Consider the following 27,941-nt stretch of genomic DNA (forward strand, 5'->3'; position numbering starts at 1 on the left):
GACCCCGAGGCTGGCGCCGAGGCCCGAGCAATCGGAGGCCGAGCGCCGAGCAGGCAGGGCGGGGCTGACCTGGGCGCGGACCGCAACGCACCCCGCAGGGCCGGACTCCTCGCACCCTACTTGGAGCCCGCCGCGCCGCGGAGCCGTCCGGCCGAAGTGCGTCCTCGCCCGCTGTGCGCGCGCTACTGGGGTCTCCAAATCCTCCTCCTCAGGTCTCCTCGTCACCCTCCCGGGGTCTCTCGTCCTCCTGGCGTCTCCACATTCTCCTCCCCCGGTCTCCCGTCCTCCTCCCGGGGTCTCCGAATCCTCCTCCCGGGGTCTCCGAATCCTCCTCCCGGGGTCTCCACATCCTCCTCCTGGGGTCTCCACGTCCTCCTCCTGGGGTCTACAAATCCTCTTCCCGGGGTCTCCACATCCTCCTCCCGGGGTCTCCCGTCCTCCTCCCGGGGTCTCCAAATCTCCCTTCCAGGGCCTCCAGGACCCTCTCTGAAGGGTGTTCACGACCCTGTTTCCAGGGGTCCGTGCCACACCTGCAGGCGCTGGTACCCATTGGCGCTCAGTACACGTGTACCTTCTGGAGGCCCTGCTGCGTCTTTACAGCTTCCAATATCCCTGCAGAACCTTCCTTCCAGTAGGTATGAAGTAAGGTCTTAACCCTGTCAGGATACCTAAGATTCTGAATGGCGGAGTTAACAGTGAAGTTCATTCATGAGTATTGTGTCTGAAGAAGGTGCAGAATTTACTGATACTCAGGGAAAAGAAAACTCTCTTAGATTCATTGGACCATAAAAAAAGAGATCTGTCTGACAGAAACATCGTATCGTGGGACCTGACATTGGGAAAATAAGTGCAGATCAGACACCACTGAGTGGCTCTTGGTAACCCACCTAAAAACCCCGAGGAATCAGGGACAACTGGACATCTACTGTTAGTCTGATCAAGAATAGTGACGGGGCTGGCCCAGTGGCTTAGTGGTTACGTTCCCATGCTCTGCTTCCATAGCCCGGGGTTCCCGGTTTGGATTCTGGACGTGGACCTACACAGTGCTCATCAAGACATGCTGTGGCAGCATCCCACTTACAAATGGAGGAAGATTGGCATGGATGTTAGCTCAGGGCCATCCTTCCTCACCAAAAAAAAAATAATAATAATAGCGGCAGTTGACCCGTCCTTTTTTTTTTTTTTTTTTGAGGAAGATTAGCCCTGAGCCAACTGCTGCCAATCCTCCTCTTTTTCCTGAGGAAGACTGGCCCTGAGCTAACATCCATGCCCATGTTCCTCTACTTCTATATGGGGGATGCCTACCACAGCATGGCTTTTTGCCAAGCAGTGCCATGTCCGCACCCGGGATCGGAACCGGTAAACCCTGGGCCACCAAAGTGGAACGTGCAAACTTAACTGCTGCACCACGGGGCTAGCACCAACCCAAGTCCTTGAAATAATCTCACTTGTTAGACGTCATGCAGGAGGGAATCAAAGCAATTACACACTCATAACGAGATGGAATGCCGACTTCTCTCCTCCTTCTCCTGCAGATTTGGCAGAATCTTGTGTTGGGAAACAACTCTGTGTCTGTTGCAGGTAAGATGGCTATGTTCATTGTCACCCCAGTGTCACAGGAATGACAGGAGGATTTCTCTCAGAATAGAAGGAGCTGCACACGTGGCCAATGCAGATCTCTTGGCTTGAAATTTTTCTTTTAAATCTCTTCCATGGAAAATAGATTTGCTTTGTAGGATTTTAAAACAGTTCAGCTTTAAAAGTATTGCAGTTTTTTGTGTTTTTTTTAAAGATTTTATTTTTTTCCTTTTTCTCCCCAAAGCCCCCCAGTACATAGTTGTATTTTCTTCGTTGTGGGTCCCTTCTAGTTGTGGCACGTGGGATGCTGCCTCAGTGTGGTTTGATGAGCAGTGCCATGTCCACACCCAGGATTCGAACCAATGAAACAGTGGGCCGCCTGCAGCGGAGCATGCGAACTTAACCACTCGGCCAGGGGGCCAGCCCCAAGAGTATTGCAGTTATTCAGAATGCGTTTTCATAAAACTCATCCACCTCTCAGCTGGTACTGTACTTAATTGCTTTAAGAATTTTGTCATTGAGATTGTCTTGAATATAATCTATTTTTTAAAAAAATCAAACTGATTGGGGGCTGACCTAGTGGCACAGTGGTTAAGTTCGTGTGATTTGCTTCAGCAGCCTCGGGATCACAGGTTCAGATCCCGGGCTTGGACCTACACACCGCTTATCAAGCCATTCTGTGGCAGGCATCCCACATATAAAATAGAGGCAGATTGGCACAGATGTTAGCTCAGGACCAATCTTCCTCAGCAAAAAGAGGAGGTTTGGTGGCAGATGTTAACTCAGGGCTAATCTTCCTCACCGAAGAAAAAAAATCAAACTGATTGGTTTCTGTGTGCATCTGTTTTATCTCCCATGCTGTGTTCTAGATTCCTTAAGGTCAAGGGTTATTACTCCTTGCCCGGAATGTGCAGTCTGCATTAGGGAGGTGAGTACATGACACGGTTCTCTTTCCTTTTCCCATGTAGTCCGTTATGCTTTTCTAAGAGAAAAAAAATAAGATTTCACAATCTCCCAGCTGCCTCCTCATCATCCAGACACTTCCTTTAGTCTAATATGAACTAGTCAGCCTGGCATGCTTGTGGCTCATTTGCTTTTCAGATTATCAATGGCTTATTTTAAATCCTAGACAGTTTCCTGTCACCTGAGCAGTTTTTTGCAGTGTCTTCCTCCACACAACCAAGCTGACTTGAGCTCTAGAAATGTAAATTATTTTTAATGCTATCCAAAGTAAAATAAAATTGAGGATAAATTTTCAACAGAAACACCATATCGTGGGAGCTGAAAAGTGCTTAGCAATATCTGCTGACTGTTTCATTGGCGCAGTATGTATAGTTTCAGAGGATCTTTAAAATGGAATTATTTAACAGTCATTCTTGTTATTACAGATCACAACCATCTTATAAGAAAACCAATGCTGTTCTGTTTTAGGGGCAAATCACAGCTAAATGGCAGAGGTCCCTCTATTTGAACGTGGAGCAAGGCGTCTTGATCCATTTTCATGTTGGTGAAATGAGTTTCCTCCCGCTTAATTTCAGAACTGAGACAGAAAGTGGAAGGGCAAGGCCAGAAGGAGCCGTCGCTCGTTTGTAACTCTGCATTTCTCCACCAGGAAGAAGTGCCCAGACAAGAGATTTTTGTTATACACCTTCACAAAAAATAGTGAAATGTCCGGTTCCTCACCGTTTAAGATGCGATTAGTTCATTTGGACCTTAAAGGAGCTCCGCCAAAGGTCTCGTACCTCTCGGAGGTAAGAGCTCCTGTTGCCTCTCGAGACTCACCTCTGCCTCGGGGTTGGCCTTTGACGTTGTGAACGATGTTCTGTAGAGATGTGTGCTTAGAGCACAGCCTCGGGTTCTGGGTTGGGGCATGATGGTGGCAGCAACACAGATTCTGAATTTCCCCCAAATCTCCTCACAAAACAGACAGAACAACCAGCATAGCCAAAGGGAAAACAGAAGGGGCAGAAGGCCACAACCTCTTCGCCGTGGGCTGAACTGTGTCCCCAGAGAGATGTTCAAATCCTAGTCCCTCAGACCTGCCAATGGGGCCTGATCCGGGTCTTTGTAGATGTCAGTGACGTAAGAGGAGGTCCTGCTGGAGTAGTGCAGGCCCTGTGCCCATGAGTGGCGCCTTTATAAGGAGGGGGAGATTGAGACCCGGAGACGTGCCCAGAGGGAGAAGGATGTGAAGACTCACAGGGCGGACACCAGGTGAGGACAGATGCAGAGACAGGAAATGATGCATCCATGGGCCAAGGAGCATCAAGGATCACCGGCAGCCACCAGAAGCTGGGAGAGGCCGGGAGGGCTTCTCCCCTACAGGCTTCAGAGAAAGTACGGCCCTGCCGGCACCTTGATTTTGAACTGCTGGCCTCTAGAACTCTGAGAGAATAAGGCCTTAGTGTTTTAAGCCCCCCAGTTTGTGGTAATTTGTCATGGCAGTGCTCTTCAACAAAAGCAGGTATCAGGGTGTCCCTGTGAATTCCTAAGTGCGAGTGGGTGGGGCCAGAGCAGACAGCACAGCACCCGCTGGGGTCAGCAGCTAGCAGTAGGTGGTGGGGGAAAGAGAAAGGAATTCCGACTATTCTGACGACCATGGCCCCTCAGGTCAAGGTCTCCTGTCAGCGAGATGCTGGGAAGGTGTCAGTGGCTCCAAGTTGCGGAGGTGTTCAAAAAGATTCAAAAGACAGTGCTGGGGAAGCCCGAGGTTCTCAGAAATACCTCCAGAAGGACAGAGCCCCACACTAAGGACTCACTGCTGGGAAAAGAATCCACCTTGAGCTGGGCAGGAATGCCGAGGGTGAAGGAGGGAGAAGGTTCAGCTACAGGGGGAAGGGATCCAGAGGAGGCAGAGACGAAGTAGCTGCACAGAGTCCACAGCTGCTAATCCTGTCGTGACAATGAAGGTGGGAGCCTGGGCTGGCCCATCTCCATCCCAAACACCAGAACCTGTTCTTAAAAATGCAAGAAAACAGATCTCATTTGAGCAACAGAAAAGGATGGTGCTTAAATACCATACAGAGGCATTGTAAGAAAAAAGAGGATGATGATCTGAGTAGCATTCTGACAAGGAGGGTGTACCAGGAACATGTGACCACAGAGCAGATGAGCTGTTATTTCCGTATTACCATAATACTTCAAAATGAGATCAAAGATACTAAGAAAATGGTAGACGCTGTGAAAGAACAGCATGAAACAGATGTGGAAAAGCCCAGAAACATGATAACCAGACAAAAGGAGGCTGTGAAAAGATTGACCCAGGAATGAATGACAAAGAAAAAGAAAAAAGTCAGAAATGGAGACTAAACCAGAAGAACAAAAGTAAACAGACACCATGGAAAACAGTATTGGGAAATAAATGACAGAAAAGAAAAAAAAAGTGGAGAAAGAAAAAGCACTGTGACAAATTGATAGAGAAGATGGGCAAAGATCCAACTGAGACGTCACTGGCGCTCCTGTTTCCGTTATCTGTTGCTGCAGATAATGGACAGACCACACCAAACCTAGGGGCTTAAGACAACCATTCATTATTCCTCCTGTTTCCGTGGGCTCTCTGGCTGCTTCTGCTGGTCTGACTTGGGCTTCCTCGGGTGGTTGCAGTCCCGTGACAACTAGAAAGGCCTGGTGGTCCAAGATGGCCTTATCCTCATGTCTAGCATTTGTGCTGACTGTCCGCTGGCACCTTGGTTCTCCTCTGCCTGGCCTCCTCTCCTCCAGGTGGGCTCTTGTCCTCTCAGAAGCTGAGCCAGCTCTCTTTTCAGCGTGGCGGTCGCAGGGCAGTGCTTCGAGAGCGTGGGAGCAGACGCTGCAGGGCTGCTGGGGGCCCAGAGTTACTCTTGATAAAGCAAGTGAAAGGTCAGCCCAGGTTCAAGGCTTGGAATAGACACCACCTCTTGATGGAAGATGCCCAATATTGTGTCCATGTTTTCAATGTTCAACAGTTCCCAAAGAAGAGACCCAAAGTAATGCTGCAGAACGGATGCTAAGAAACTACAATTCAAAGACACTGTCCTGAAATTAAAGACTACTCGACTCTGCATGTTGAAAAGTCATGCCGTGTACCTGGAGAACTTACCTAGAATGATATACACCAAGGTATCTTGTAGTAAATGTGTCAGACTCTAAAGAAAATGAAAATGAAAAAAAAATCTTTTGGGCACACAGGAAAAAGTGTGCCCAAATCATGTGTAAGGAAAGAAAATCAGATTGTCATCACATATTTTGACAGCAACATTTTATGACAGAAGATAAAGGAGAAATATATTTAAGATACTCAAGAAAATATAATATGAATCAAGGATTTTGTATCCAGCCAAGTTGACCTTCAAGTATAAAAGCCACAGACCAACTATTATAAACATCCAAGAACTGAGTGAATTTATTGAAGAACAGCCTGCAGCTGCAGCATTAGGACTGGAGTAACCCAATAACTGCTGAGAGGAAATTCTTCCTTAAAGAAGAATTCCAGCCAATATTCACAGAAGGGTTGGCATAATTGGAAAGTCACCACCTTGCTGTTTAATGCCAGCTAACTAATAACTATCAGTGGTTGTTAAAATCTTTAGGCAGAAGTTCAAGGGGTGGATCTCGCTGATGCCCCCTGAACCCAGTGATCAGCCCAAAATCACTCTGGTGGGACAGCCAATTTATGCCTTCTAGAACCACCTGTGAAACATTCTTACCACAAGAATGAAACCTGAACCTAATTGCACTTTCACATCTAACCACTAGCATGCACAAGAATGGGAATTAGGCACACACACTGAGGGACATCCTGAGATTACCATCCATCAATTCCAAAATTTAGAAAACCATACAAAACGAATGACCTTGTTTCTTCAACAAGTAAATTTCAAATAAAAAAAAAAGCAGAGAGGACTGTTGCAAATCGAAAGAACCTTCACAGATCCATTCAAAAAAGTGTATTGTATGGACCCTGTCTGGATTGGGTTCAAACACGCCATGTGTGAAAAGATTTTAGAAACAGGAAAATTTGAACATGGATGAGATTAAGGAATTACTTCGTTAGATGGGATAATGGTATTGTGGTTATGCTTTTTAAAATGTCTTAATCAGAGATATATAGGTGAAAAGATATGTCATCTGGGATTTGGTTTAAAATACTCCAGTCAAAAAAGAAAAGTGGGGTCTGGTCTGATGGCGCAGTGGTTAAGTTCGCACGTTCTACTTCTCGGTGGCCCGGGGTGCACTGGTTCGGATCCCGAGTTCGAACATGGCACCACTTGGCAAAAGCCATGCTGTGGTAGGCGTCCCATATGTAAAGTAGAGGAAGCTGGGCATGGATGTTAGCTCAGGGCTAGACTTCCTCAGCAAAAAGAGGAGGATTGGCAGCAGTTAGCTCAGGGCTAAGCTTTCTCAAAAAAAAAAAAAAAAAAAAAAAGAAAGAAAAAGAAAGAAAGGTGGAAATTAGGTGAAATAAAATTGGCAAAATGTTGGCTGTCGTCAAATCTTGGTGAGAGATGCACAGGAGCTCATCAAATGATACCCCTGCGTTTGTGTACAGAGGATTGTTACCAACCCTGAGGACAGAATTGCCCAGTAGGCCCACAGGTGGTCAGATGGTCAAGGCTGAAAAGGAAACCAGATGCAAAAATGCAAGGGAAAGAGGAAAACACCGTAACGGTGTGTTTTGTTTACCCACGTGTCTGACCGGGTTAGCCAGCTCCTTTCCACAGTCAGTCTGCCTCCTTCAGTAATGTGCAGTCAGTCAGTGATTGCCCATTTTATGCATTATCCTCAGCTAATTTTCAATCCCAGGCAGATTTCCTCCTTCCGTCCAGCATGCTTCAGAATGTTCCCGTATCCTTGGGGAAAGAACGCTGGCAGCAACGTCGACGAGATGGTTAAATCATGTAAAGCCTGCAGCAGCCCTTCGTGGAGATGGGTTGCTGTTTTACGTATCTGCAGGGAGTCACGCCCACAATGTGCTCTGCTTCACCCTGGTTTTGACGCCGGACTAGAAGGAATCTCAGCGCTGTGTCTAGTAGACACGGGGAGAACTGGGGGAGAAGCCCACGAGCAGCCCCCAGAGCTGCCGCTCCTCTGTTCCCTCTTCCACCTCCTTCATCGATGCCGCCTTCCAGGCACTCACCACCAGCCCTTCAGAGCTCTGTCGGTTCCCCTGTGCCCCCCAGTTCCCTGTGCTCTAGAAGGTTCCCCTGTGCTGCGTCGCAGCCGGACAAGGAGCTGCTCCTGAGTCTGGAGCAGGGCTGTCTGTCTCAGCGCCCAGCCCGCCCTCCCCAGCTAAGCCACCATCACTGCTGTTTAGAGAGAGCTCCAGTTTACAGCATGTAGTCCCCCCACCCCTCTGTGTCAAAAGTACACATTCCAGTTAAAAGTTTCCAGAAAAAATACAAATATCACCTACAATCCATGTCCATAAGCTAAAAAAAGGTCCACATGCTGCAAATATGTCACTTTTTGTTCAAATAGTCACTTCCTCCTGACATCCCTGTTTTCCCCCCAGATTTTTCCTCTCTTCCATGCCCTGGGTGCAAACGGCCTCCTCATTGAGTATGAAGACATGTTTCCCTACGAGGGCCACCTGAGGCTGCTGAGGGCCAAGCACGCATACAGGTACCCCCAGCACGGCGACACTGTGTGCAGCAGATGCAGAGTGGGCATGGGCGGTGGCCTGGAGATGCAAGGAGGGCAGCGAGGCTTTAACAACAGCGGGACAGTGCTTTTCAGTCTTTTTAAATGCCTGTCTGTAATTACAAAAATAAAACACATTCACTGAGGAGGATTTGGAAATGTTTAAGAGAGAGAGTAAGCCTCAGCTGTGACCCCCCCAGGAAAAGCTGGGACCTGTGTGTCCGTCGGCCAGTGTCCTCATCTGCAGGTGAAGCGCCTAGGGAGCACTGTGACAGGTGTCAACGCGGGGAAGGAGGGCTGCTCTTTACGGCCACAGGCGGGATCTCATCGGGAAAGTGAAGACTAAAGGGGAGAGGGTCAGAATCAATGAAATCAGATGTTGTGCTCATGGGCACACCCCACTTGCCTTCAAGGTTACAGTGTCCATGAAATCAGTAATCAACAATCCAAAAGAAAAACAGGCAAAGGACATTAAATAGCAGATCCCAAAAAGGAAATAAAAATACCAAGAAGCGTATGATGATAAAACAAATCAAAACAACAGTGAAATGCCATTTTAGCTACCAAATTGGTGAAGTTTTTTAAAAAAATTATAGTGCTCTGTGTTCACGAGGGTGAGAAAGAGCTGACCTCCCGCTGGTGGAATGCAAAGCCGTGCAGCCCTTCTGGAGGGCGGTTTGGCTCTTTGTGTCAGAACTCCCCAAAATGTGCATGCCCCATGTGCCTGGATGGGTAGGCGGGAAAGGTATGAACCAGAGTGCCCCTACCATGGGGAGATTGCCCATGGCTTTTGTCTTCTTCATACTGCTCTGTTTTCTTTCCTACAACGAACATGTTTTGTTCATTTGTTTTTTTAAGTGAAAAAGGTGCTGGGGTTCCTGTGAAGCTTGAAAAAGGTATATTTAGGGTAAAGACAGACCTTTATATAATCAATACTTATAGAACTGATTAAGTTAAGAGATGGTTCAAACACATACAGAAATTGAGATAAATTCGTAACTGACAACTCATGATGGAGTGGGACGTCAGCCCTTCCCAGGATGTCACCCTGATGGCGTGGGTAGCAGAGTGCTGGCCTGGAGGGACCTCGGGCATTTTCTCCCTCAGGCATGCTTACAGCAGCTACCTAAGAGGGTTTTATCCGTTCACACATGGGGATGCTAACTCCCACGGGGGTGAATTCATTCCACTGGGGTGAATTCACTCCACCGGAATCTTGAAACTCTTCTTTCTTCTATTAAAGGGATCACCAGCTTTTTCTATAAAGGGCCAGACAGTAGATATTTTAGACTGTGTGGCCTGTCTTGTCTCTCTTATAACTGTCTGTGGGGCAAAAGCAGCCACAGATTATCAGATGTAAATAAGTGAGTGTGGGGGTGTGCCAATAAAACTCTGTTTGCACTGAAATATGAATTTCATATAATTTTCACATGTCGCAAAATATTCTTCTTTTGACTTTTCTCAACTATTTTATTTTAAAATGTAGAAACCATTCTTAGGTTGCGGGCTGTAGAAAAACAGGTGGGCAGATTTGCCCTCCAGCCCATCTGCCGACCCCTGCTCTGGAACTTGATTCCTTGTGTGGCCCAGTTTCTTGTAAAGTGACTTCAGCCTCTTGTAAAGTTTGGGTTAGAATAGTGCGTAAAAAGTGAGTTGTTACTTGAGGACATAAAGGGCATTATTTCCCAAGTTCTAGAGCAGGAGCCTTCTCTGAAACCTTAAGAATATCTGTTGAGCTTTTCAGTTAGTAGTTTCCCCGGGAGAGTGCTCCAGGAACCTGATGAGGAAGGATGGGCAGGGAGGGCGCGTGAGTGGGAGCTGGAGTGTGAACGAGAGCTGGCCTGAGCCTCTCTGGCTGATCTTTGTCTCTAGCCCCTTTGAAATCAAAGAGATCCTGCACCTGGCCACGCTGAACAACCTAGAGGTCATTCCCTTGGTACAGACATTTGGACACATGGAGGTAAGTCAGAGGAACAGAAGTCACCTGATGCCCAGGGGTGGGGCTCAGGTGCACAAGCAGTGGCCAGCCACAGGCAGGGAGCAGCTCAGGGCCACGCGGAGAGGCTCTTGCTCCCAGAAGCCCCTGTCCTGTGAAAGCCCGAGAGCACAGAGCTCTAGGTCAAAGTGCCCTCTGTCCAAGGAAGGGAGGAAAAGAGCCGGAAGTGGGGGGGGGGTGACTCCCACGGAGCCCTGCAGGCTGGCTGTTTTCCTTTTTAACTTGTATTCATCGAAATATTATTGTGTGAGGTAAAATGCAACATTAAGAAAAGAAAACATGCTGTATGTTTTCTCTGTGTCCTTTTCTCACTTAATATTGGAAATATTTCCCCAAGCTCCTGTGTGATCTTCAAAAATATTCTCACATCCGCATCAAACAGCAGGAAGCAGTGAGAGACAGCGCTGATCTCAGGCTGTCAGGTTCCATCCTTCCCTCTATCGAATGCACCCGTTAGCTCTAGGACGGTCCTCCCCCGAGTCTTCATTCACTGTCGGCATAAAGGAGTTGCCTTCACTTGGGGCACGCGTGCCTTCTCGTGCTTTGTGCTCGTGTTCTGGGTGCCTTCTGGGACTCCCTCCCATAATCAGTCCCCCGCTTGCCTGGTTGACTCTCCCTGCTGTGCTCTCTGGGCTTGTCACTTTCCATCACCGGGGACCGCATCCCCGACAAAGCACCTCCCCAGGCCAGCGGTGTCCTCTGAGTCACTAATTCCACTAACAGTTTCAGTCCTCTCTTGACTCTCACTGGCTTTTGGCATTGCCAACACGCTCTCCATCTGGCCACGCCCGAGCCCTCTGTTCACTGTGTGCGGTCCTGTAGCTGCCACTGGACTTAGCAGTCCTCATGGCTCCTCTCGAGGCCACTTTTTTCCCATTTCACACTCTTTCTCTGGACAAAGCCAATTCCGCCCCTGCTTCCCCTTCCTGTCCTCAGTGACTCCCAGACCCCCATCTCCAGCTGCATTGAGAGGCCCCTTCCAGCTTCAGGGAGGGGCTGCACTGTCCCCAGCACCCCCATGCCCACTGCATTGCCAGTCCATCATCAGGCCCGGCTGGCTGCCGTTGCTCCTCTGTGTCTTGAGTCAGCACTGCTTCCATCCTGCTGTCACCCTCCTTGTCTACACTGCTGCCTCACCTATAGAAAACCCTCCTGACAGGTCTCCCAGCGTCACCCTGTCCCCTCCACTCCTTCTCCACACCACAGGCAGGCTGATCTCCCAGCACAGCCTGCTCAGACCACACTCCGCCTCCTTAAGTGCCTCACTCTGCTCTTGGGGTGGATTTGTTTCCTGGGTCTGCCATCGTAAAGGGCCACGAAAGGTGGCTTAAAACGACAGAAATTTATTCTCACAGTTCTAGAGGCCAGAAGTCCAAAACTGAGATGTCCTTGGGGTGGTTCCTTCTGTAGGAAGCCCTTTACATGCGTTCATTTGCCATCAGTACATCCCTTTTGGTGAAATAACTGTTCAGATTTTTGCCCATTTCACTTTCTGAACTGTTGAGTTTTAAAGTTCTCTGTGTATTCTGGATACAAGTCTCTTGATAGATATGTGGTTTGCAAATATTTCCTCCCAGCCTGTACTTTGTCTTTTCATTCTCTTAGTGTATTTCAAAGAGCAAAAGCCTTTAATTTTGAGAAGTTTTCTCTGTGATGAACCATGCTTTTGGTGTCATTTTTTTAGGAACTTTGCCAGTCACCAGGTCACGAAGACCTTTCTTGTTTTCTTCTAAAGTTTGCCACTTGCGCATTGTCCATTTAGACTTGGGATCCATTTTGAGTTAATTTTTGTGTGGGGTTTAGGTTGAGGCTCGTTGTTTTTTGCACATGGCATGTAGCCACTTGAGATGAGCAGCGGTGCCAGCGCCACGTGTGGGAAAGACGGTCCTTTCTTTGAAACTTGGGATCTGGACTTGCCTTTGCACCTTTGTCAGAAATCAGTTGACTGTGTTTGTGAGGGTCTCCTTCTAGACTCTGTTCTGTCCGGTTGTCTGTGCGTTTGTCCTTCTGTTGATACCACATTTTCCTGATTACTATAGCTTTATTCTGAGTCTTAAAACCAGGTAGTGAGATTCGTCCACCTCTGTTCTTTTTCAGACCTGTTTTGGCTCCTCTAGTTCCTTTGCCTCTCCATGTATATTTTAGAATCAGTTTGTCTGTGTATCTACAAGAGCCCTTGCTGGGATTTTGACTGGAGCTGTGTTAAATCTGTAAATCAACTTGGGGGGAAAATTACCTCTTTACTATGTTGAGTTTTCCAATCCATGAACATCGTATGTCAGCCATTAATTGTGTTGTTCTCCCAAATGTGTTATTTTTTTCCTTGATACTTTCAAGATTTTCGTTTGCGTCTGCCTTTTAGCAGTTTGGTAGCAATGTGTCTAGGCCTGGGTTTCTTTGCATTTATCCTGCTTGGGTCTGCGGAGCTCCTTGGATCTGTAGATTTTTGTTTTCCTTCACTTCTGTGAAGGTTTGGGCCATTTCTTCAAGTGTGTTCTCTGTCCCTTTCTCTGTCTCCTTTCTTCTGGGACTCCCTTTGCACATATGTTGGTTCACTGGGTGTTGCCCCCGGGTCTCTCAGGCTCTGTTCATATCCTTCCACCTTTTCTCTCTGTCATTCAGATTGAATTATTTCTGTTGATCTACTGTCCTGATCACTAACTCTTTCTTCTGACATTTCAAATTGGTAGCTGGGGGCCAGCCCTGTGGACGAGTGGTTAAGTTTGTGCACTCCACTTCAGCAGCCCAGGGTTTGCCAGTTCGGATCCTGGGCACAGACCTACACGCCACTTATCAAGCCATGCTATGGCAGCACCCCACATAGAAGAACTAGAATGATGTTACAACTAGGACATAGAACTATGTACTAGGGGTTTGCAGAGAAAAAAAAAAGAGGAAGGTTGACAACAGATGTTAGCTCAGGGCCAATGTTCCTCACCAAAAAAAGCAGCATACCTTCAAATTGGCTGCTGAGCCCATGAAATGGAATTGTCATTTCCATTATTATAGAGCTTCCTTGAATTCTGGGGACATATTCATAATAGCTCCTTTGCAATAATTTTTCTGATAAATCCAACACCTGGGCCCACTCAGCATCAGTTTCTATTGACTCGTTTGTTCCCTGAGTCTGGGCTCCACTTTCCAGTTTATTTGCACATCTCATAATTTTTGGTTGAAAACTGGACATTTCAGATAATATGTTGTATCAAAGCTGACCTTTTCCCCTGCAGCTGGTTGTAAGTTGCCTGGATTTAATTGTCAGGGTCAGGATTTAATCTGCTGCTGGTCAGCCGGGGTGTAGGCGAGGTTGTCCTTGAGCCTGTAAGGCTCCACCTTGTGCCGCCGGGGCCAGGGGCACTCAGAGTTCAGCCAGTTCTCAGTCTGTGGCTGCTCTCCACCCAGCGCTCTCAGGTCCCCCGCATGTCGCCCCCAGTCGGCTGGGATGTGAGGAGGGCAGGTGTCGCCTCTGAAGCACTCTCATTTCCAGGGTCACCTGTTACATTTCTGTTCTAGGGGCAGCTCACCCCATGGGGACCGCAGAGTTCAGGCAAGGCTGTTGCCCTTACTAATGGCCCCCAGGGGCGGGTTCACCCACAGCTAGCCCTGAGCGGGGAGGAGAGCACCCAGGCAAGAAGCACCTCTCTTCTTTTTTTTAAAAAAATTTTTTATTGAGTTAATGATAGGTTACAATCTTGTGAAATTTCAGTTGTATATTAATGTCTGTCAGTCGTGTTATAGGTGCAACCCTTCACCCTTTGTGTCCACCCCCCATCCCTCCGTTCCCCTGGTAGCCACTGATCTGTTCTCTTTGTCCACAGGTTTAAATTCCTCATATAAGTGGAGTGGTACAGAGATTGTCCTTCTCTATCTGACTTATTTCACTTAACATAATTCCCTCAAGGTCCATCCATGTTGTTGCAAATGGGATGATCTTGTTCTTTTTTACAGCTGAGTAGTATTCCATTGTATATATGTACCACATCTTCTTTATCCATTCATCTGTTGATGGGTACTTAGGTTGCTTCCATGTCTTGGCTATTGTAAATAATGCTGCAATAAACATTGGAGTGCATGGGACTTTTGGAATTGCTGACTTCAAGCTCTCTGAATAGATACCCAGTAGTGGAATAGTGGAACAGTGGATCACATGGTAGTTCTATTTTTAATCTTTTGAGGAATCTCCATACTGTTTTCCATAGTGGCTGCACCAGTTTGCATTCCCACCAGCAGTGTATGAGAGTTCTTTTTTCTCCACAACCTCTCCAACATTTGTTATTATTTGTTTTAGTTATTTTTGTCATTCTCATGGGTGTAAGGTGATATCTTAGTGTAGTTTTGATTTGCGTTTCCCTGATGATCAACGATGATGAACATCTTTTCATGTGCCTATTGGCCATCTGTATATCTTGTTTGGAGAAATGTCTGTTCATGTCTCCAGCCCATTTTTTGATCGGGTTGTTTGATTTTTTGTTGTTGAGTTGTGTGAGTTCTTTATATATTATGGATATTAAACCTTTGTCAGATATATGACTTGCAAATATTTTTTCCCAGTTAGTGGGTTGTTTTTTTGTTTCAATCCTGTTTTCCTTTGCCTTGAAGAAGCTCTTTAGTCTGATAGAGTCCCATTTGTTTATTCTTTCTATTGTTTCCCTTGTCTGAGAAGACATGGTGTCCGAAAAGATCCTTTTAATACTGATGTCTAAGAGTGTACTGCCTACATTTTCTTCTAGAAGCCTTATGGTTTCAGGTCTCACCTTTAGGTCTTTGATCCATTTTGAGTTTATTTTGGTGAATGGTGAAAAAGAATGGTCAATTTTCATTCTTTTACATGTGGCTGTCCAGTTTTCCCAGTACCATTTGTTGAAGAGACTTTCTTTTCTCTGTTGTAGGCCCTCAACTCCTTTGTTGAAGATTAGTTGTCCATAGATGTGTGGTTTTATTTCTGGGCTTTCAATTCTGTTCCATTGATCCGTGCACCTGGTTTTGTACCAGTATCATGCTGTTTTGATTACTGTAGCTTTGTAGTATGTTTTGAAGTCAGGGATTGTGTTGCCTCCAGCTATGTTCTTTTTTCTCAGGATTGCTTTAGCAATTCGGGGTCTTTTGTTGCCCCATATGAATTTTAGGATTCTTTGTTCTATTTTTGTAAAGAATGTCATTGGGATTCTGATTGGGATGGCATTGAATCTGTAGATTGCTTTAGGTAGTATGGACATTTAAACTATGTTTATTCTTCCAATCCATGTGCGTGGAATGTCTTTCCATCTCTTTATGTCGTCATCCATTTCTTTCAGAAAAGCCTTGTAATTATCATTGTATAGGTCTTTCACTTCCTTAGTTAAATTCACCCCAAGATATTTTATTCTTGTAGTTGCTATTGTGAATGGTATTGTGTTCTTGAGTTCTTTTTTTTTTTTTTTGCTTTCTTTCTCCAAGCCCTCCAGTACATAGTTGTATATTCTTCGTTGTGGGTCCTTCTAGTTGTGATATGTGGGACACTGCCTCAGTGTGGTTTGATGAGCGGTGCCATGTCCACACCCAAGATTCGAACCAACGAAACACTGCGCCGCCTGCAGCAGAGCGCATGAACTTAACCACTCGGCCATGGGGCCAGCCCCTTGAGTTCCTTTCTGTTAGTTCATTATGAGAGTATAGAAATGCTACTGATTTATGTAAATTGATTTTATATCCTGCAACTTTGCTGTAGTTGTTGATTACTTCTAAAAGTTTTCCAATGGATTCTTTGGGGTTTTCTATATGTAAGATCGTGTTGTCCCCAAACAGCGAGAGTTTCACTTCTTCCCTCCCTATTTGGATTCCTTTTATTCCTTTTTCTTGCCTGATTGCTCTGGCCAGGACCTTCAGTACTATGTTAAATAAGAGTGGTGATAGAGGGCATCCTTGTCTTGTTCTTGTTTTCAGGGAGATGGGGTTCAGTTTTTGCCCATTGAGTATGATGTTGGCTATGGGTTTGTCGTATATGGCCTTTATTATGTTGAGGTAGTTTCCTTCTATGCCCATTTTGTTCAGAGTTTTTATCATAAATGGCTGTTGGATCTTGTCAAATGCCTTCTCTGCATCTATTGAGATGATCATGTGGTTTTTATTCCTCAGTTTGTTGATGTGGTGTATGACGTTGATTGATTTGCGGATGTTGAACCATCCCTGTGTCCCTGGTATGAATCCCACCTGATCCTGATGTATGATTCTTTTGATGAATTGCTGTGTTTGGGTTGCCAAAATTTTGTTTAGAATTTTTGCATCTATGTTCATCAGTGATATTGGCCTGTAGTTCTCTTTTTTCATGGTGTCCTTTTCAGGTTTTGGTATCAGCATGATTCAGGGTCCTTTTCTGTTAACGAGGAGTGGGGAGCAGTGCTCAGAGGGTCCCAGGCTCCCTGAAAATGATGGAGTCATCTGAAAAAGACCCGACAATATGGATGGTTAGGATTTTCCAAAGAGATAAAGGAAGGAATATCATCCATAAAAGGAACAGGAAATCATTAAACAAAAGAGCAGCTCTAGTCAACCCAAGGGTCCATCATGGGTAATGGAAGAGCAAAACATGGTCTGTACACTTGGAATACCATTCAGCCTTAAAAAGGAATTGTATGCCCTCAGCTCCTTTGTCAAAGATAAGCTGTCCATAGATGTGTGGTTTTATTTCTGGGCTTTCAATTCTGTTCCATTGATCTGTGCACCTGTTTTTGTACCAGCACCATGCTGTTTTGATTACTGTAGCTTTGTAGTATGTTTTGAAGTCAGGGATTGTGATGCCTCCCGTTTTGTTCTTTTTTCTCAGGATTGCTTTAGAAATTCGGGGTCTTTTGTTGCCCCATATGAATTTTAGGATTCTTTGTTCTAATTCTGTAAAGAATGTCATTGGGATTCTGATTGGGATGGTGTTGAATCTGTAGATTGCTTTAGGTAGAACGGACATTTTAACTATGTTTATTCTTCCAATCCATGTGCGTGGAATGTCTTTCCATCTCCTTATGTCGTCATCCAATTCTCTCAGAAAGGCCTTGTAATTTTCATTATATAGGTCCTTCACTTCCTTAGTTAAATTTACCCCAAGGTCTTTTATTCTTTTTGTTGCGATTGTGAATGGTATTGTATTCTTGAGTTCTTTTTCTGTTGGTTCATTACTGGAGTATAGAAATGCTACTGATTTATGCAAATTGATTTTATACCCTGCAACTTTGCTGTAGTTGTTGATTACTCCTAACAGTTTTCCAATGGATTCTTTGGGGTTTTCTATATATAAGATCATGTCATCTGCAAACAGCGAGAGTTGCACTTCTGCCCTCCCTATTTGGATTCCTGTTATTCCTTTTTCTTGCCTGATTGCTCTGGCCAGGACCTCCAGTACTACGTTAAATAAGAGTGGTGATAGAGGGCATCCTTGTCTCGTTCCTGTTTTCAGGGGGATGGGGTTCAGTTTTTGCCCATTGAGTATGATGTTGGCTATGGGTTTGTCGTATATGGCCTTTATTATGTTGAGGTAGTTTCCTTCTATGCCCATTTCATTCAGAGTTTTTATCATAAATGGCTGTTGGATCTTGTCAAATGCCTTCTCTGCATCTATTGAGATGATCATGTGGTTTTTATTCCTCAGTTTGTTGATGTGGTGTATGACGTTGATTGATTTGCGGATGTTGAACCATCCCTGTGTCCCTGGTATGAATCCCACTTGATCATGATGTATGATCCTTTTGATGAATTGCTGTGTTTGGGTTGCCAAAATTTTGTTTAGAATTTTTGCATCTATCTTCATCAGCGATATTGGCCTGTAGTTCTGTTTCATGCTGTCCTTGTCAGGTTTTCTTAATAGTTGCTTTATGAACTTGGGTGCTCCTGTGGTGGGTGCATAGATATTTATAAGCATTATTTCTTCTTGATGAAGTGTCCCTTTGATCATTACATATTGGCCCTCTGTGTCTCTCTTTACCTGCCTTATCTTGAAGTCTGTTTTGTCTAATATAAGTATTGCGACACCTGCTTTCTTTTGTTTGCTATTAGCTGGGAGTATTGTCTTCCACCTCTTCACTCTGAGCCTGTGTTTGTCCTTGGAGCTGAGGTGTGTTTCCTGGAGACAACAAATTGTTGGACCTTGTTCTTTAATCCATTTTGCCACTCTGTGTCTTTTTATGGGAGAGTTCAGTCCGTTCACATTGAGGGTGAGTGTTGATGCATGAGGGCTTACTGCTGTCATTCTGTTGCTCGTTTTCCGGTTTTCCTGTGTTTCCTGTGTTTCTTGTCCTGTGTGTTTTAGCCTGTCCATTGACTTCTGCAATTTCTTATGCTGGGTTTCTTAGATTTTTCCTTATTTATGCTTTGTGTCTCTGTTCTGCTTTTTAGTTTAGTGGCTACCCTGAAGTTTGTATTCAGAATCTCGTGTATAATATAGTCCATTTTCTGGTGGTCTCTTACTTCCTTAGCCTAGACTGTTTCAGTCCCTTTCCTCCTCCCCTCCTAAATTATTATTTTCATCTCTTATTCCAACTTGCATTATGAGTTTGTGGTTAGAGTGATAAGATTGTCTTTGCTTTGGTGATTTCCTTCCCTTTATCCTAATGCTGTAGTTGAATATTTGCTATGCTATTCCGATTCTATCTGTTTGTCTCCCTACTCTGTGTTTTGTGACCCCTTTCTCCCTTTTTTTCTTATGTCAGGTGTGAGAGCCTTCTTGAGGATTTCTTGTAGTGGAGGTCTTGTGACTACGAAGTCCCTTCGCTTTTGTTTGTCTGGAAAAGATTTAATTTCTCTCTCATATCTGAAGGATATTTTTGCTGGATAGAGTATTCTTGGCTGAAGATTTTTATCCTTTAAAATTTTGAATATGTCACTCCCATCTCTCCTAGCTTGTAAGGTTTCTGTAGAGAAATCCACTGAAAGTGTGATAGGGGTTCCTTTGTAGGTTACTTTCTTCTGCCTTGCTGCCCTGAGTATTCTTTCTTTGTCCTTCATTTTTGCCATTTTTACTACTGTGTGTCTTGCAGTAGGTCTTTTTACATTGACAAATCTAGGAGATCTGAAAGCTTCCTCCACACACATTTCTCTCTCAATCCCTAGATTTGGGAAGTTCTCTTCTCTTATTTCGTTGAGCACACTTTCTGCTCCATTTTCCTTTTCTACGCCCTCAGGAATTCTGACGATTCTTAAGTTGCATTTTCTCATCGAGTCAGCTATTTCACTGAGATTTTCTTCAGCTTTTTAAATTCTTAGTTCTCTTTCTTCCTCTGTCTGGAGCCATTCAGCCTGTCTATCTTCAATTATGCTAATTTTCTCCTCTATGGTAGCTACACGGGCATTCAGGGAATCTGTATTCTGTCTTATCTGATCCATTGTATTTTTCATCTGTAGTATTTCTGATTGATTCTTCTTTATAATTTCAATCTCTTTTGTGAAGTAACTCCAGAACTCTTTGACTTGTTTCTCTATATTTCCCTTTACCTCATTGAGTATTTTGAGGATAGCTATTTTGAACTCATCTTCACTTAGTTTACCCATTTCCAAGCCCTCAGGACCTACTTCTCTATTTTTATTGCTTTCTTTTTGGCCTGGAGCTTTTATAAATTGCTGGATGGTAGAGGAGCGGTTTTTGTGCATGATGGTATTATTCGGTTGCGGTTACAGCCTGTCGCCACTAGATGGGGGTCGAGAGCCTTGCATTCTGAGCCCTCTGCCTTCAGCCAATGGTGGTGCGCAGCTTGCGTTGGGGGAGGAGGGGCACTTTCTCTCACAAGCCGACCTGTATTGGATCAGGTCTCACTTTCTGGTCTCCCAGGGCCCTGGCTTGCTGGGGTTTCCCCACGCGAAAGCTTTCCCCATTAGAGGGTTTCCGCTGCACTGGCGGTGGGAGTCCTGGATGATCCCCAACGCGCAGCCCCTCCACTGCCCCTTCCCGCACCCGTGGCAGCGATTCCAGTCTCTAGGGGAGGGAGCCAAGTTCTCTCCTACCCCGTTCTGGCTTCTCCGAGGGCAGCTCCAGCCCCTCCACCTTCTGTCGTTTGGCTCCTGTGGGTCTCTGATGGTTTCTGTTATTAGGATTTTTTTTTTGGTTGGAAAGCAGTTGCTCTTTTTAGTTGTAATTTGGAGGGGAGAGAGTCCTGGGTGAGCTCATGCCACCACGTTGCTCGAAGCACCTCTCTTCTTAGCTGCAGTCATGCTGACTCTCCCACAAATGTTTCCCCATTTGTTGTTCCCCTTTGGTTGGCTTCCAGAGCCCTGAAATGGTTGCTTTTGGCTAATGGTTCCATTTCATCCTTGTTTTGGGGAGAGGATTTGCCAACCTCTTCACACCACTCCAGCGGGGAGTCTTCCCAGCCTGTCATTCTGAATGTGACTGATCCTGTCTCTCCAGTCTTCTCACTCAGCCCAGTTAGAATCAAAGAGAGTGAAGGGCCACGAGCCATGATGAGCCAGCTGGATGGCTCAGTTCCCTGCTGCTCCCGCAGCACAGCCCCGTGGCTGGCCCTGACCCCTCCCACACTGCCATGCCCAGCCCCTCTGCCAAGACTGGGCAGACACGGTAAGTTTAAACCACAAAGCCCAGGCCCCAGCCGTCAGGGCTCAGGCGACTCACAGGCAGGAGCTGTGGGTCTCCTTCAGAGTGGCTCCTTGCCGCGGAGCTCAGGTGCAAGCTTCTGTCCCCCAGTGTCATTGAGCCCCCTCCTGTCTTCTCTCCACAGTTCGTGCTGAAGCACGAGGCTCTCACTCACCTCCGAGAAGTGGCACTTTTCCCCAACACACTGAACCCCCATGAGGCGGAGTCCCTGGCACTGGTGGGAGCCATGATCGACCAGATCATGGAGCTGCACCCCAGTGCCCGGTGGCTCCACATCGGCTGTGACGAGGTAGGTGCCTTCATTGCTTCTCCACTCCTTAAGCCTCACCAGTGGGGCGTGCTCTCCCTAGTTCTGCAGCAGTCACCTTCTCCTGCTTCATGGGTTCTTCTCTTAAATAGAAGCAATAGTCCACATCCCAAAGGGTAAAGAGGGGCTGGCTGAGGAGATGTTCCCTGGTCAGGGCATTCATCCCAGCTGACAGGTGACCTCGCACGGGCAAGCCTGGAGAGCCAAGCAAGGCATGGGCGGGGCATAGACTCTCCCGTCCCCACACGGACCCTGCAGGTCAGCTGAGCGATGGGCTGGGCCCGAAATGGCTGTCCTGCCTACACCCACAGCAGCAGCAGAGCCACTCCCCAGTTAGGCAAATTCACGGCCTCAGGGCTGGCCCTGGGCAGGAGTTTGGGCTGGTTACTTCTTCCAACTGAAGAAATGCAGTTTTGTATGGTGGGCCTTTGCAGCCATGGCGCACTAGCTGGAAAGGCAGTTCCCAGGATGCCGGGTGACGTGGCTTCCACCCCTCACCCTTCTGCTTCACCCCTTCTTGAGAAACACAGACAGGCCTGGGGAAGATTCCAAGCTGGCTGAGCACAGCTGGACCTGAGGTGGATGGGGATTTGCAGGTTTTATCCCCAGGGCTTGATCTTTTTCTTCAGAGGAAATCTTTTTTTTTGTAGTAAATACATAGAACAGAATTTACCATTATAACCGTTTGAAAGCATATGATTCAGTAACTTCTAAGCACATTCACAACAGCGTGCAACCACTACCTCTGTCCAGTTCCAGGACGTTTCCTCCCCCAAACAGAAACCCCACACCCCTTAGCAGCCACTCCCCAGCCCCCTCCGCCAGCCCCCAGCAGCCACTCATCTCCTTTGTGTTTACGGATTGGCCGCCTCATGCAGTATGTGGCCTTTTGTGGCTCATTTCACTGAGCGTGATGTTTTCGAGCTTCATCCACATTGTGGCATGTGTCAGTGGTTCGTTCCTGTTTGTGGCTGAGTAATATTCCAGTGTATGAGGAGAGCACACTCTTTACCATCCTCTTACTGGTGGACACCTGGCCGACTTCCATCTCCTGGCTGTTGTGAATAGAGCTGCTGTGAACGTTCACAGGAGATCTCGAACGGCAGTTTAGGTCCCAGTGAAGAAGGCAGGGTCGCCCTTTGCTGCCTCCTCCGCTCAGGCCACGGCGTGAACTCTGGTCTCTCCCAAGTATGTCTGTGGGTGAGGAGGGCGATCTGGAGGCAAACCTGCCCTGTGTCTTCCCTCCAGGTCTATTACCTTGGAGAGGGTGAGGCCTCGAGACAGTGGCTGCAGCAGGAGCAGAACACCAAAGCAAAACTGTGTCTGTCCCATGTGAAGGCGGTGGCCAGCCACGTGCAGGCCCGGCACCCTGCCACCACGCCCCTGGTGTGGGACGACATGCTGCGGGACATCCCCGAGGACCAGCTCTCAGGTCCAGACAACCCCATTAGAACCACTTTTTCAGTTTTCTCACACAAAACTGCCATTCCCCTGAAAGACATTTTAGAATCTTGCAGGAGTACGGAAGTGACGCGTCTGAACCAGAGAGCAGCCACAAGGCCCTGGACATCAGGAGGAAGGGGAGAGTGGGGGGCAAAAGGGTCCTGATGGGCCCTGAGGGTGTCCAATGCTTCTGGCAGCCTTGGCCTCACATGACCTCACTGGCCACCCCTGAAGGGGGCCGTGGCTGAGGTTCGCACTAGCTGCTGGACGAGCCACTGGTGGAGGGAAGCAGCGGCACTCCTAGTCCCCGTGGTCTCACATCCCTATGGTCCACTCACAGCCCCGGCCCAGAGCCAAGACCCGCGGAGCTGCTCACGCTTCTGCAGGGCTTGTGTGTCCTCAAGGCAGCCACTACCACATGTGGCCACTTGGGTTGTAATTAAGATTAATTAGAATTAAATCCATTTACTGGTGTTCCTGATGCACCTGGGCCTAGTGCTCCCATCGCAGCACACAGAGCATGTCCACCCTCGCAGGAAGCTCTGGGACAGACGGCCTGGGGCTCACCCATGACAGAACTCCAGAGTCCAGTCATTTCTAAAGCTGGCTGGCTCTGTGGCTGTGACATTTACTGCCAAAAATCTGGCACGGTGTGGAGTCTGTACTTTAAAACCCACGTGTCCTGAAACAGACGGGTTGTGTTCCACTTTAACTCAAGAAGTGTGGGCTGGAGGGTGTTCTGGGTGGGTCTTGGTGCTCATGGCCTCTCTCTAACCCCAGCGTCGGGGGTGCCACAGCTGGTGGAGCCTGTGCTCTGGGACTATGGAGCCGACCTGGACATCCATGGCAAGGGTCAGTACCATGTTTCCAGGGGAAACCCCTTGTCTTGGCCCCCAAGACCCTGTAGCCCCAACTACCCAGCTGAGGGGAATGCAGGGGCCTCAGTTGCTTGGCTTAGAATTCTGTGAATTACCTCTGCTTCACCGAAGGCCTCCTCCCACTGTGGCCCTGGGGGAGCGGGCCCTCAGCACATGTCCTGCCACCTGGGTCACTCATGGGATGGCCGTTCTCTGTGTTTTCCTAATGAACAAGTGAACCAGGGGCCACTTGTAACCAGCTGGCCTCTCTCCTCTCACCGGGATTTAAGCCTGTCCAGAACTAAACCGGGCAGTCATGGGCTCCTCCCAATTTTCCGTCTGGACAAGCATGGTATCTGGATATCCGAGTTTCAGGGCTTGGCGGCTGCAGCCCCTTGGGGACCCAAGCCAGCCACACCTCACTTTCTCACTCAGCCCTCCTCATGGAAAAGTACCGGAAGTGTGGTTTTTCCCAGCTGTGGGCTGCCAGTGCCTTCAAAGGGGCCACGGGCGTGAACCAGGCCCTGACCCCCATCGAGCACCACCTCAGAAACCACGTGCAGTGGCTGCAGGTAGCCGGCAGTGGCCCAGCAGACATGCTGCAGGGCATCGTCCTGACAGGCTGGCAAAGGTAAGGCCCCTGGGCCCAGGGAAGCTCTCGGGGCCGGCCTGTCCAGGGAGGGTCAAGGCAGCTCCCGTGCCCAGACAAACTGCCCTCCTCACCAGTCCAGTCTCAGCCTCAGTCCTTCCCAAGGTTGGCTGAGTGGTAGGGGCCGGCACTCTGAGGAGAGTGTGGGAGGAGCCTGGGCCCCCAAGGAGCAGCGGTGGCTGCGCAAAAAAGCCATTTGGAGTTGGGCCCCTCACACCCCTGGGGCCTCCCAACAAACTCTGCAGAGGGGACGCCGCACAGGGTATTCAGGTCCACAGAGCACGCTGGCCCTCCTGGCCCCACACCGCTATGTGATCCACACACGTGTCTGCACCCTCACCTCTAGGTCTGCAGCCTCACCTCTAGGCCACAGATGCCTGTTTGCGTCTCACATACGCCATGGGGGCAGATTTTGGCTCTTTCAGGATTTCACACCATTTGAAAAGTAGAGCTACAAATGAACCCCTGGTCCTGGGCCAAGTCCTGGCCACAGGTCCTGTCCTGTGATTGGGGTGGCGGAGAGGGAGGCCAGGTGGCCGCAGCACCAAGGGCAGGGCAAGTGCCCTGAACCAGCAGGAGGCAGCCGGAGGCAGGGCCCTGCAGGCGAGCTCCAGGCCCTGCCTGTGTCCTGCAGATGCTCCAAGCTCACTTACAAAGCTGAACTCATTAAGGACTTCAGGTTGGTGACCGCAGAGCAGTAAGCCCCAGGCGGGGTCTCCTGGGCAAGGTCCAAGTGTGTCTGCCAGCCACTGGAAAGCCCATGGACATTTCCAGAGGCAGCAGCGGCACTGCAGTAGCTTCTGGTTGCCTGTCCTGTAGTGCAGTGAACAGTGTGCAAGCATCGGCTGCAGGGCACAGGGCGGCGGGAGCTGAGTGCCCCTCTCCTGTGGACTTAGGTACGACCACTTTTCCGTGCTGTGCGAGCTGCTGCCCGTGGGGATCCCGTCCCTGGCCGTCTGTCTGCAGTCACTCCTACATGGTATGGTCCCCCTGCTCCTCCCAGGAAGATAGGAGGGCAGGAGGCACAGAGGCCGAGTGCCCGATGCCCCCAGTTGCCGCCTCCTCAGGGCTGGACTAGGGTCTTCCTCATGGGTTGGGGAGGACGAGCTCACCAGCCCAGCTTAGCTGCCCAACCACCCCACATCTTCAAACCTAAACCTAAGGGAAGCCAGTAAGTTGGGGGAAGAGCCCCCCAGACATAGTGAACCCATGAAAGAAATTCATCATGGATGGGGTACAGAAGAGGTTCCGCCTTTGCTGCATGAATGTCCTAAACACCCAGTGCTGGCAAGTTGTGCGGGCCCAGGGGAACACCTTACCCCAGCACTCCCACTTCTAGGTCACCCGCGGGAGCAGCGGGACACGGGGCAGAGATGTGGGGACATTCCTTAGAGCACCGACTAGGACAGAAGTCAGGAATCAGTGGAAGGGCTTGGGTAAATAAAGTGTGTACATTTAAATTCCGGGACTGTAGGAATTTAAGATGATGGTGTGCGTGGTGTTGGCGCAGAAAGATGTCTGAACGCATTAGGAAGGCGGGGCACGGAAACACATGCTGCTTAAGGAGGGCTGTGCAGGCCCAGAGGAGGGAGAGACGGCAGACCCTGTCATTTTACTCTTTCTGAGTGTCAGTATTCAACCATTTAGAGAAGGGCACAGCAGATAACCGAGACGTGTTAACACTAGTGGCGTGGACTTCAGCTCCTCCTCCCCCGGGAGCTGGCAGCCCTTCCACGCGCCTCCACCTTCTGCCTCCACATGTGGCCCCTGCATGTTCTCAGCTTCCTGCCAGCCTGTGACTAGCCTCCTTTGGTGGGTGCTTCTCACCCGCCCTGACCTGGAGGTTTATTCACTCTGGTTCCTGCGCGCCTCCCTGGTTTGCTTCAGTTGCCCTAGAGTGTTCCACTGTGTGAGAAACTGCGATTGCAAACCACTGCATGATCCCTGGGCGGCTGTGCAGTGGCCAGGCAGCGCGGTCTGGGCTTGCCTGCAGGAAGGCCGAGGTCACCCCACATGGCATCTCAGCAGTCATCTCCTGGGTGGAGATGCTGCTGGCCACGCTGATCTCATTTCCATTTCCATTAGTTTTTAACACCACAAACACATTTTCACACGCATAATGAGAAACACTGGGCTCACCCATCCCCAAGGTCTCTTTAGGTTTGGCACGTGCCTGGCCGGCCCTGGCAGGCAGACCCCCTCGGTCACTTAGCCCACAGCCTGAGGGCCTGGAGGTCCGACCAGGCCTCCTCCCCATTCTCCAGAGGCTGCACCAACCGCCTCTGTCTGTGGTTGGTTTCAGGAGGCTTTGCTGAAGATGTTAAAGCAAGAGTGGAGAACTTCCTAGGGATTTCCAGCCTGGAAATAACTGATTTTATGAGGTACCCCACACCCCAGCCCTGCCTCTCCCCTCACGCTTGGGCCCGTCTCAGCTCAGCGTCTCTGTGCAGGGAAGGAGCCGGCTCCTTCCCCGGAAGCGACATCCTCGCCCTCATCACGCAAGTCAGCCTCCACCTGCGCAGCTCCGTGGACGCACTGCTGGAGAGGGACAGGTGAGTGGGCAGGGGCGAGCCGCCACTGTGCCCCGCACCGGACAGGGCATGGGCCAGCCCATCCTGCATGGAGACTTTCTAGTGGGGAAACGACTTTTTAAAACTTCTACCAGACTTTTATTCAAAGGTATTATTTAAAAACCACCGGAGGCCACCTGCAGCGGGCTGACCAGGTGCATGGATTTGCCCCCAGGTACGTGACCGGCTGGTTCAGCCCCTTCCATCGCAGGCGGAAGCTCATCCACCCGGTCATGATCCAGCACATCCAGCCCCAGGCCCTCAGGTAGCCCCCCACCAGACAGTGCCCACCCAGGTTGCCCGGCCTCCCACCAGGTGGCGGCTTTCCGTGTCGATCGGCTCTGCGCTAAGACAAGCTTTCTAGGCATCGCAGCCAGGGGTTCCTGGGTGAAAACTTTGCTGAATCAGCTGTGCCCTCCAGCAGAGAAAAGCTAAGGCACTCTGATCCCACGAGAGTGAAGGTCGCCAAATGCCCCGATGGCATCCAGGGCTCATTGTGCCCCTCGCCCTCCTGGTACCACAGGAACAGAGTCCCCGCCAGCCAGCCCTCCCCGGTGCTTTCCTGGCTCACGGCTCCCAGCTGAGGCCAGTGCAGCCTGTCCCACTGAGTGTAAGGTGCTGTCAACCGTCAGCAGGTTCATGCACAAGAAAAACCCTGCCAGCCAGTCATAAAGCACATTCGAGTTTCAGATGTTATTCATGTGACAGTCACTGTCATTCCCACCAGCCCTGTGAGGTGGGCACTAATAGCCCCATTTTACGGATGGGTTCACTGAGGTACAGAACTGCACTGACCCCTGGGGTTGTTGAGGACATGAGTGGAGAGTGCGTAGGCCTGGGCTGTCACCCAGGGGTCCTCACTCGGTGGGCCCACTGCCGTGTGTGGTCCTCAGTCTCCTGGCCAGGTGGAGTGCCCTCGTGGGGGAGTTGGAGGCCGCCCTGCAGCGTGTCTTCTACTCGGACACCGTGGAAGAGTGGCTGGAGGAGAACGTGTACCCCAGCTTGCAGCAGCTGCAGGGTCTGCTGCAGGACCTCAGTGAGGCGGCTGGCCCCCCACCCTCACTGGCCAGCCCTGGCCTGGACACGAGTCAAGACCCCTGAAGGGAGGGGGCCGATCGTGGGCCTCCTTGCACCCTTGTCCAGCTGCATCTGGCCTGACGCTTGCCTCCTGTTGAGCCCGGGACAGTGAGCAAGCAGGCAGCACCCAGGGTAGACAGTTATCGCTGGGGAAAGAAAAGTGGAAACACAGAGAAAAAGGCCCCTGGGAGTGAGTGATGACCTGCATGTGGGACTTGAGTTCTGAAATAAAAAGAGCAGGAGCTAGCAGTCATGTTGAGAGAATCTGAAACAGAC

At 48.9% G+C, this 27,941-nt stretch overlaps 1 protein-coding gene across 14 annotated transcripts; it reads left to right on the forward strand.

Annotated features, from left to right (window-relative positions):
- The first annotated feature begins 16 nt into the window (after positions 1 to 16).
- HEXD (hexosaminidase D) lies at positions 17 to 27,914 on the forward strand. 14 transcript variants are annotated; one of them, XM_070483885.1, is made up of 16 exons: positions 17 to 156; positions 516 to 635; positions 1,536 to 1,581; positions 2,448 to 2,506; positions 3,117 to 3,329; positions 8,069 to 8,178; positions 10,069 to 10,156; positions 20,887 to 21,051; positions 22,318 to 22,501; positions 23,293 to 23,364; positions 23,805 to 24,000; positions 24,915 to 24,997; positions 26,321 to 26,399; positions 26,469 to 26,570; positions 26,764 to 26,853; positions 27,482 to 27,914. In XM_070483885.1, exons 5-16 carry the CDS (start codon positions 3,246 to 3,248, stop codon positions 27,687 to 27,689), a joined length of 1,461 nt encoding a protein of 486 aa, XP_070339986.1. In that variant the 5' UTR covers positions 17 to 156; positions 516 to 635; positions 1,536 to 1,581; positions 2,448 to 2,506; positions 3,117 to 3,245; the 3' UTR covers positions 27,690 to 27,914. The 14 variants fall into 14 exon arrangements, with proteins under 14 accessions (XP_070339986.1, XP_070339983.1, XP_070339980.1 ...); XM_070483882.1 differs by having other exon boundaries at positions 3,191 to 3,329; XM_070483883.1 differs by having other exon boundaries at positions 52 to 212; positions 3,191 to 3,329.
- Positions 27,915 to 27,941: the final 27 nt, after the last annotated feature.

The sequence above is a fragment of the Equus asinus genome, chromosome 13, assembly GCF_041296235.1.
Source record: "Equus asinus isolate D_3611 breed Donkey chromosome 13, EquAss-T2T_v2, whole genome shotgun sequence".
In the NCBI taxonomy this organism is placed as follows: domain Eukaryota; kingdom Metazoa; phylum Chordata; class Mammalia; order Perissodactyla; family Equidae; genus Equus; species Equus asinus.